This window comes from Euphorbia lathyris, chromosome 1 (assembly GCF_963576675.1).
Source record: "Euphorbia lathyris chromosome 1, ddEupLath1.1, whole genome shotgun sequence".
Classification (NCBI taxonomy): domain Eukaryota; kingdom Viridiplantae; phylum Streptophyta; class Magnoliopsida; order Malpighiales; family Euphorbiaceae; genus Euphorbia; species Euphorbia lathyris.
The window spans coordinates 111,809,646-111,819,629 of NC_088910.1; the positions used below are offsets into that span (position 1 = coordinate 111,809,646).

Sequence of the window (9,984 nt, forward strand, 5' to 3'; positions counted from 1 at the left end):
AATTTAGTACACTTCTAAATTTCAAATACGTAAATTTCTAAATTATATTGAAAATCTAAAAAAATAGATAAATAATATTTGAATTTTGCAAAATAATGACAATTATAATGGAACATGAAGCCCAATGGTAATTTTAACTTGATCAGACAATTATAATGGAATATGAAGTTGGACAGTAATTTTCACTTGATCGGATAATTACCATTTGATCTAAACTTTTTAGAATTATAAGGTGTAATCCTAAAACTTAAATCAAACAAGCCTTAGATTTGACAAAATTCATTTAATCAAGAAAATCACCGTGAAACTGGAATTTGAAGCAGAGGGAGCATATAATGCAAAATACTTTAAGCAGCACTAAATTAAAGGAAAATAATTGAAATCCTGAGATAAAAAGTAAATGCGAATTGCCATATATATCAATCAGAAAATTATTTATTTACAAATGTTAGTGTTTTTCCCTAATCATCTCATATACAAACAAATAGATAGAAAGGCTACAAAGTTTATTAACGTAGCTTAGTGAACCAAAGAGAACTCAAAACTCAAACGCACCACCATTTAAACAACAAAAAATTTGCATCACCAAAAATATGTCTTCCTGCTTTCTCTTGTTAGGAGTATGCACAAATTAAACTTCAGATGTATATATGACAGGAATCAGAGCGTTTATCGGAAGGTCCAATAACATGTTCACGAGCCAACAAGCTTCAAGAAGAAGCGTTTGTGATTCGATCTTTTAATTCTACTTCAAATTGTCCAGGCATTTCGAGCTTATTAGTAATCTATACGTAGTCGTCTCAGTTCAGCTTGAAAACTAGTGCTGGAAGTTAGTGTACGATGTGCAAGAATCCTTATATCGTCCCTTGAACAGTCTCGTGATATGCGAACTAGTTCCCACAGTGCACCTCCGCTAATCATGTCTTTTGCGTTTTTATCTGCAAATTCAGGGGCTCTTTCAGCATTCTGAAATGGAGTTCAATGGGAGTCAGTTTGTTCAATTGCAAAATGGAAGAGGCAGTGTTACCGTGTTGAGCCAAGTGACAGAGTGCAAGCTCTATATGCCGTCTGATTTGAGAGGCTTCATTGTTAGCATTCTGCACAATCCATGGAAGTACGCCATCCTCAATCAGAAGAGACTTTCCGTTCTTAGTTCCTGCACCCATTGTATATAACAAAGTTCAACTTTAACTTGTGGAAAACTAGCAACTTTAACAAAGAGAAAATTAGCAACTTTAACAAAGATTTGGATACATAATTAAAAGGAAAATGTCAATTTATATTAACAAGCTGTTGGTTGGAGCTATTGTTCTTCCAATCTTGTGAATGAAGAAAACAATTGTTGAGAGAGGTTTACCCTTTATGAGACTTCTTTCCACCTTGAATCCGGAAGTAACCGGATATGGGGGAAAAACAAATAGCATCACTAACATACTTAAATGATGCCTTTTTCTGTAGGATTTACCTTGAGTTGATGCTCTTGATTCACATTTTGCAAAATTCGCAATGCCCCGAGCAACTTGTGCAAGAACATCCGGATGCCTGCATCTAACCATTCCTAGCAAAGCCTTGATGCCACCTTCACCTCTTAGCTTCAATTGCAACTTATCTGGATAATTGCACAGGTTCAGACAGATATACACCATTGAAAGACTAGCTTATGTGGTACCATCAGTATAACCAGTCTTTATCATATCTCCATGAATGCAAAGGGTTAACATAATGAAGAAAAGCGCAAGGAAAAAAGTCAAAAGAATGCAAAAAAAAAAATATTCGAGTTTTAAGCCTTTTATCCCATTAACTTTTGGATTATTGATATTTGAATCAAGGAAAAATAACTATTGTACCATTTTACAGTTGCGTTTTTTCACCAGAACAAATGTCATAAACCCAGGTTAATCTTCAATTTTTAAACATAGAATTTCTCAATGCAGCAGAACAATTGCAAGAAGCTTACCATTGCCACAAAGATTAGCAATAGCTCCAGCAACCATTCGAAGAGTTTGAGGATCCTCAGCCTTGGCTGCTGTTGTTGATAATAGTTGTACACCCCCTTGAGACATTATGAGCTCTTGGTTGGTTTCTGAATGAATGCACAAAAACATCAAATGATGAAAATTAAATCAAAAGTACCCATTGAGATATGCAGCAATAGCATTAGAGTAGACACGAACTAACCATTCATTGCAAGATTGGCAATTGCACCAGCTGCAACTCTATGTATTACCTCATCCTCAGAGCTTCGTAGCAGTGTCAAGAGTGATGTAAGACCACCCGCTTCTACAATCTTCTCTTGATTTGTTTCTGCCATAAACAGGAATTTTCAACTTTTTAGATGACATATTTGACAAGAACTTGACACTTATTGCCCCTGAAATGACCACAAATATTTGTGAAAATTTAATTTGCATCAGCGTGGCATAATTTCATAAATGAAGTTGAAACTGTAGAAAAGCCAGTACAAGAAGATGTTTCCATATAGATTACATTTCACAAAATTCCTCTTTTACATTAACTGATTTTTCAAAAAAAAAAAAAAACATAAAGTGATAAGTGATAGGACTATGACAAACAATAGCAGCCTTAAATATTGAACCATCTTATTTGGAATGTTTCTAAAAAGAGCTTTGTCAACTAGAATATGCATCCGGCCAAACTAGTTAAGAGAGTGCATGCAAAGCAGAATAGTGTAAAACCCATTCTATTGATTCCCCAGTCTTCCATTGTCTAACTCAACTGCATTAAGTCATCAGACAATCATAACCTCTATGACTCTCCATTATTGGTCACAATCATAACAATAATAATTGTTGTTAAAAGCTAATTTAGCACCACCATTATCAAGTCAAAGCACAAACAGGTAGAAACATGCCTTCAGCTGCGAGATTTGCTACAACTTTCACAGCATGAACTCGCACATCAGCATCTTCTGCTTCAAGCAATGATAGAATCTTCTGCAGTCCAACTGTAATGTAGTGGATTTATTAGGGAAAGAAAGCAACTATCCAATGCATAAAATGATAAAGGCAACCTAATAAAAACAAAAGCAAATTGGTAGATATATTAGCAGTGCCAAGCAACAATTCGCACCTTGTTCAAAGAGTTTGGCTATGGAAGCCTTGTCCCCATTCTCTGAATCATTGAGCTGTGGAGACCTAAGTTGGGGCATCTCAGAATCTAGACAACCAAGTTTCTCAGACCCACCCCTATCAAGCATTCTTCTTGTCTAAAAGATATACCAAGAGTAATTATCAATCAGGCACATAGCATTGCTCAATTGCTAAAATAAAAATGCCGGAAATCTAATTGTTGTGTAATTTCTTATTGCAAGTCACTATTAAAAACGTGACCCACTTCTACAATTGTTATATTTGCAGGGCATGTCCTCAATATGCATTAATGGCCTCTTAAATATTAAGTTAACAGTAATTCTAAATTGAAACAGAATAAAGATAAAAGGAAGAAGTAAGGAAAAATATTATTAATCCGATAACGGAAGATAGACCAGGAAGGAAACCTTCCCTCTCTCAAAGAGAGTCATGCTTACAGAATAAAAGAGGTACCTTCACCCAAACTCAATACCCCTAAGAGATTCACTCCAGCTATCACCCCTAGGTGTAACAGACTTGTCCTCTAGATACCCCTATAGTAACTAACTTGCCAGCTAGGAAGCAAATTCTCCTGTTGGTTCTTCTTTCTACGAGAATAAACTCTCAGCTCTTTAGGACCATTATCATTTTCTTGCATAATTTCTCCTATTGTAGCCCATTCTCTATCATAAACAGAATTTGGCAATTCAACATCTTGAATCTGAACATAATTTTAAGAGCTTTCAGATAAATCCATTTCAAAAGGTTTTAGCAATTTTATAGCTAAGAAATTGAGACCCGTAGAAATTGAGGTCCCTTTTATATGGAAGCACATTAGAGGACCTCTCTTGTAAGTGGCCAAAAATATGTGTCCCACAACTATAATTGTTTTAGGAGCATATGTCATACCTCATCAGCTTCAAAACTTATTTGTAACAGCTGACTTTGCAGAATTGCTATTTCCCTTTCGAGCTTTTCTTTCTCACATACCTCATCTTCAAGCATCTTGTGAAGCTTTAAAATTTCAGTATTTCCTAAAGCCTACACAAAAAGTGCTTATGAGATACCAAAACAGACTAAAAATGGAAAAGAGAAAACAACAATGCTGTGACTCAAAGTAAATAGAGGAGTTAGTTGTAATTTTATTAAATAGTATAGTTATAGACTGATCAGCGAATTGTGAGTATAAATAGCAACCTACCATGTATATTCGACATACTTTCTCTCTCTTCTTCTATTTATATCTCTATGATCTTTGCTCTTCTTCTATTTGTCTCTCAATATTCTCTGTTTCTAACTAATTCTCCCTGACCCTTATATTTTCTTCTTCTATTGCTTAGTTTCAATAGCTAGGGTCGTAACAAATAATAAGAATTTCTGATAGAGATAAGAAATACCTCTGACTTCTTTGACTGAGCTAACTGACTTTTAAGATTATTGACTTCCTCTTCAGCAGCCTTCTTCAAGAGTGTTTCTTTCTGAAGCAATTTTTTTACCTCGGCCATTTCCTCTGCAGCCACCACTTTGGAACCCTGTGCACCATAGGTGAAAAGGTGAACTCATAGCAAAATTGTTATATTTCAAAATTAAAACAGTGAAAACATCCAGCGGTTACTTTTTCGTGCATCTAAGGTAAATTTTATATTATCATCAATATCAGTGCATTAGAAATTATTTAAACTGTTCAATGAAAATGCGCATGATGCGCCAGTTAGGAGGATTGAAGAGTGGCAAAGGGATGTAGTGGTGAGGGGTAGGGGAAGACCTAAGCAAACTTGGAGGAGGGTGATCGAGAGTGATATGAGTTTATTGGGGATTGAGGAAAATATGGTAGTGGATAGGACAGAGTGGAGGGAGAGAATTTGTGTCGCTGACAAGACTTGATTTCACGGTTTTATATGATGGTTCATGTTAGCCGACCCCGAATCATTTCGGGACCAAGGCTTTGTTGTTGTTGTTGTTCAATGAAAATGCGCAATTAAGGCCTTCAAATCATCCCCAGGGTCCAAGCTAAAACAACAACCAGCATTATGTGGATTCTTCGTGTTTGTTCATTCCTGATGAGATATAGAACATCATAATAAAGATGCATTGGACTTCGAGTAAATTTGATAAAAGATTTTCTCATGTTAGATTATGAATGCAGACAATTGTGGTCTTCAAAAGGTGTGTTTTCATTTACCCTTTAAAAGTGGCAAGGAGAGAAGTAGCAGGTGGAAAGACGGTTAACACTGATTGTCATGTGGCTGACTTTATATGGAAGGTGAGTGTCCTCGATATGAAACTTACGACAGAATTAACAAGGGAAGTGAACACAGTGACTAAACACTATATGAGATAGTATATTGTTAAACAGATGTATAACATTTAACATGTAGATATACTTGAATGCACCTGCTATCCAAACACCATGGAAAACATGGAAATATCATTTTACAGAATATTATGGCCACACAATTTTAACAAGTTGCAGAATGTTGTAGAATTACCTCTCCTCTGGAAGCTATATCAGAGCCATCAGCTTTAATCGGAACCATATTTCCATGAATAGCATGCTTTTGTTGGTTCACCGTCCATTTCTCTTCCAGTTTCTTTATTGACTCCATATACTCTTTTTGATATTTTTTTCTTTCCTTCTACAAAAAGGAAACAGAGATATGACATGCAAACAAAATTAACAATTGCAGCAATAAATATTAGTCACGGAACTAAATAGAACATGACAACAAGCAAAATCAAATTGAAGGCGCATTGAGTCAATGAAAGGTGGACATAATTTTCTTTTCCAGACATAGCAAGTATGCAAATTGCATAATGAAACGAAGAAATAGCATATGAATAACCACATATGTTGTGTGAGAAACAAGTAGCAATTAGAGAATTTCATTAAGCAAGACAGAGGCTGATGTTCAAAGAATTAGGATAAATTCCAATGTTGTTAAGAACTATAAGACACTACTGCGGTTATATCTGCATTACAAACCAAGAACTCACCTCCAAGGCATCTGAATAGCTCTTTTCAACCTCAGCAATCTGATTTTGTGCTTCTAAAGTAATTTTCTCAATTTCCTCCTGAAATGCTTTCTGCTGCCTTTCATGTTCAACAATGAGTTTGTCCAATTGTGTATCTAGCTGTCTAGCCAAACTTTTATAGTCAAATTCTTCCTTCAATTTTAACATATTCTCCACCTTCATTGCCTATGATGGGGAGAGTGAAGAAAAACATTTATATGTCAAATTGAAAAGAAGATTGTTATAGGTATAAGCACGTGAAGCATGTCAAGCCAACAAAGCCTGGATTATCGTAGTGTTGATAAAGACAGCAGCTTCCAGATTATTGTTATAAACAAATATTTCTGTTGATTTTGGCACTCACCCTTTGTCCAAACATTATAGTACTTGCAGTCTCTCCTCGATGTCGCGGGGATGGGCCAATAGTAATAACCAACGAAGTTCTTGCAGTTCCTGTTTAAATTGAATGAAATTAGACCCCTCAATAATTGGAATTTTAAAATTCTACCGCCCTTTTGGAAGTCCATTGCCCACTTCGTACTCAGGCATGAAGCCAGATATATACTAGGCATGTTTTTTATAGAAGACTCCAGTAAAAAATTTGGTAATAAAAATGAAGAGAAATGAGGTTGAGTAAAATTATATCTCCAAATTTGCTAGGACTTAATTCTCCGACAGACCACTTACAAACATGATGACTACATATCTGGTAAAATCCCACTCACTTACAAGGAAGCTTAGTTAATGAACAAAAGAAGTAACTAAGCATGCTCACGCATATTTCATTATACACTAGGCAGAAAGATAGAATAGTTCTATGTCGAATCAACACATTACCTCCAAATGAATCTCGAAGTAATCTGGTAAGCTTCGAATCACGAATTGGGACATGCGGACTACTTTCCGCCAATGCGTTAATGCACTTTCCTAGTGCACTTAAAGAGAGATTGATAGATTTGGCTTCCTCCAGGGTATGCCCTTCACTTCCTGCCCAATAGTGAATGAACAAACAAATGCCAAAATAATATGATAAGCTTGATAATCAAAAATTGGTGTTTGATTGCATATAAAATAGATATCAAAGAAGGTAGGATTTTCATACTTCATTCTGAGTAAACAAAGACATGCCACCAGAGGAAAGGACAAACACTATTTGTAGATTCTTTTCTTTTTGGTTAACTTTTGACAAGGAGAGGTGTTATTAAAACTCCAAACTATGATTCAATTCCTCAAAATCTATATGCTCTATACTTAAGTACACTTAGGATTACAGACCCAGTAACAGAAAATTGGACAATTGTTTGTATTAACCATGGTAAAGTATTATGCTATCCATCAAAAATAGGATTTCTGCATTTTACACCCTCAGAGGCTATATCTGTAACCATAAACAGCACAGAGAAGGAATACAAATTAGGCTGGTAATTCAGAAACCAAATGAAAATGGAAAAGATATCATATGAATGAAAATCTGAAACATAAATCAAAGAACAAAAAACTACCATGAGACCACATGAAAAGCAAAGAGGAAGATATTGAACATATCCATATCTTGAATGTAGCATACCTGACTTATCAATACGCTCTGAACCAGCAAGATCTACCACAACGAGCTTGCTTCTTCGAACAAGAGTAGGCTTCAAGCTTTTACCCACATGAGAGTTGTTACCATTCTCACTCAAAGGCACAGAATCTCTTCCTTTGACAGACCTCTTCACATGAACCTACGTAAACGTAATGAATGTTTACCATATCGACGGACAACATTTTAAACAATTTCCATCAGGTTCTTTGCTTATTCAAGACCTATTAATCATATAATAGGGAAAATCAAATTAACTCACCATCAAAATAGCATGACTACGAGAAGATTCAGTATTCAATTTTGTATTTGCAGCAAAGCGGTGTGCTTCTCCTAATCGTAATAGTCCCACAAAGCTGTGTTGATCCCTAATTTCTATTAGGGTAGCTGCAGGCAATGAAACATCACCAGTTTTGGGGTCTTCGACTATAGAAATGTTATCATTAGCAGGATCAAGTAGGTCTTGTATAGTCTCCATATACAACTGCACAATTCTAGTAGTTTAAACAAAACATAATAATTACAAAACCAGAAATATAAGCCCCATTTGCTTGAACGGCCAATAACCTGAAAATAGGAGACTGAAACAGAATCTGTCTCAAAAGAAACATCTGCTAGTATATGTTCCATGGCACGAACCATTATCCCACGAGCGGCTGTATCTTCCTCTCCAAGTCGTCCAAGAGTATATGTCTTACCAGTACCAGTCTGCCCATAAGCCATGATTGTCCCATTGTATCCATCCAAAACACTCTGCAATAACACAAATTACAAATAAGTCCATCAGTTGTTTATGTCCTTCCCTATGTTAATTTCCTACCTTATTACATGAAACCGACTGAATGTCAAAATGAACTGAAAAAGATACTCCAGATTTCTAATGAGCGAAAAAAACTATAATTTCTGACATATAATAGCATGATATAATGACAGTAATTACTAGCCAAAAACCTACAATCTCACCTCACACCTCCTAGTTAGTAATTAAATTAACAAAATTGGGGTATAGCCAATAGATTTATGAACTTAAATTTCGCATAGGAAAAAAAATATAAAAACAAATAACTACATTATTTACCTCAACTACAGGCTTGGCTACAGCCTCATAAACACGTTTTTGTGATGAACGCTCTGTAAGCACCTCATCGAACTCGTAGGTTTCAGAGTCCCAATTGTTTTTCCTTAGTTTCAACCTTTTGAGCTGACGCAAAGGAGAGAGACGCGATCAGAAAATTAATTAGCTAAAACGAATGATACAATGAAGCAAAATCATGCAAGTTACCTCTGGCTGTAATTCTACGCAATCCGCAAAATCTGCATCTGCCACCATTTCCTCTGAATTTCGTGGCCGCAATCTCACTGCCACCCTAACTCGTCCCGGAACTACAATTGAGCTACATCAGTTCACTCCTTCCAAGCTTGATCAGAAAATGCATCATTATATAATTTCTAGGATCTACCATTTTACCCACCTAATCATCCCGACCTCAAGAACATTAACAAAAAAGGAAGAAGCATTCCAAAAATAAATTTTAAGCTCAAAGCAATTGAAAAAAGTGAATAGAACTGCTCGAGGTTTCAAAGTTCGAATAATACAATAGTCTACGCCTGCAAAAACTCAGAATTCAAACTTCCTTATACCGCTAATTTTGAAATAGAACAATTTCCCAAACACATACAAGAAACAACTCGAGATCTCAATCATCAAAGGAAGAAAAAAAAAAGAGTGACAAACCTCCAGCATCATTCTTGGCAGCGCCAAGAGAAGCGGGAGCGCTTTTCCGGAGGCCGGAACTCGTCAAAGATTTCGATTTAAGAGAATTCTTCGGATTTGAATTAGAAGACGGAGTTCTATCCGCCTTATTACTACTACCGGAAGAATTCCTACCACCGTTAGTGCCATTTCTGTAATTACCAACTCCTGTTGCAGCCATAATGCAAGGAAAACGAAGCTAACATAAGGTAAACCAAACAGCCACAGCTCCGATTCTGCTCCGTTTGACGCCGGAGAAAAACAAATGCCGGCGAGGCGAAATTGAAGTGGAAAGGAGGATCCTGTGAAGAAAATGGTGGTGTAGTGATTATATAGAGTGGTCTGGTTTAGTATAGTATACTGGTATTATTATTAAGGGTCAAGTCACGGCTTTTATGGGCCCCGCATTTATAACTCCCTCCTCTTTCCTTCCCTCCCTCGTCGTCGTTGGTACTATATTACGGAAACACCCCTGGAATGTTGATGCTAAATTACGGGAACACCCCTGGATTGTTTAAGATAGGCTGATAGAGAATTAATGTGTAAAT

General features: G+C 36.1%; 1 protein-coding gene across 2 annotated transcripts; it reads right to left on the minus strand.

The window, feature by feature from the left end:
• Positions 1 to 392: 392 nt before the first annotated feature.
• LOC136210634 (kinesin-like protein KIN-UA) lies at positions 393 to 9,765 on the minus strand. 2 transcript variants are annotated; one of them, XM_066001988.1, is made up of 19 exons: positions 9,419 to 9,765; positions 8,966 to 9,066; positions 8,762 to 8,884; positions 8,251 to 8,436; positions 7,946 to 8,167; positions 7,669 to 7,825; positions 6,939 to 7,088; positions 6,466 to 6,554; positions 6,084 to 6,221; positions 5,579 to 5,725; positions 4,487 to 4,621; positions 3,999 to 4,130; positions 3,091 to 3,226; positions 2,873 to 2,965; positions 2,179 to 2,304; positions 1,958 to 2,083; positions 1,466 to 1,609; positions 1,028 to 1,156; positions 393 to 938 (listed from the first exon to the last, which is right to left on the minus strand). In XM_066001988.1, exons 1-19 carry the CDS (start codon positions 9,615 to 9,617, stop codon positions 778 to 780), a joined length of 2,694 nt encoding a protein of 897 aa, XP_065858060.1. In that variant the 5' UTR covers positions 9,618 to 9,765; the 3' UTR covers positions 393 to 777. The 2 variants fall into 2 exon arrangements, with proteins under 2 accessions (XP_065858060.1, XP_065858059.1); XM_066001987.1 differs by having other exon boundaries at positions 6,084 to 6,287.
• Positions 9,766 to 9,984: the final 219 nt, after the last annotated feature.

Excerpts from the sequence above, each read along its gene's own strand:
- LOC136210634 (XM_066001987.1), bottom strand. The coding sequence starts at position 9,617 with ATGGCTGCAACAGGAGTTGGTAATTACAGAAATGGCACTAACGGTGGT. Across the intron at positions 9,067-9,418 it reads TGCCAAGAATGATGCTGGAG|TTCCGGGACGAGTTAGGGTG; the intron begins GTTTGTCACTCT and ends GCTCAATTGTAG. Across the intron at positions 3,227-3,998 it reads TAAGTTTTGAAGCTGATGAG|ACAAGAAGAATGCTTGATAG; the intron begins GTATGACATATG and ends TATATCTTTTAG.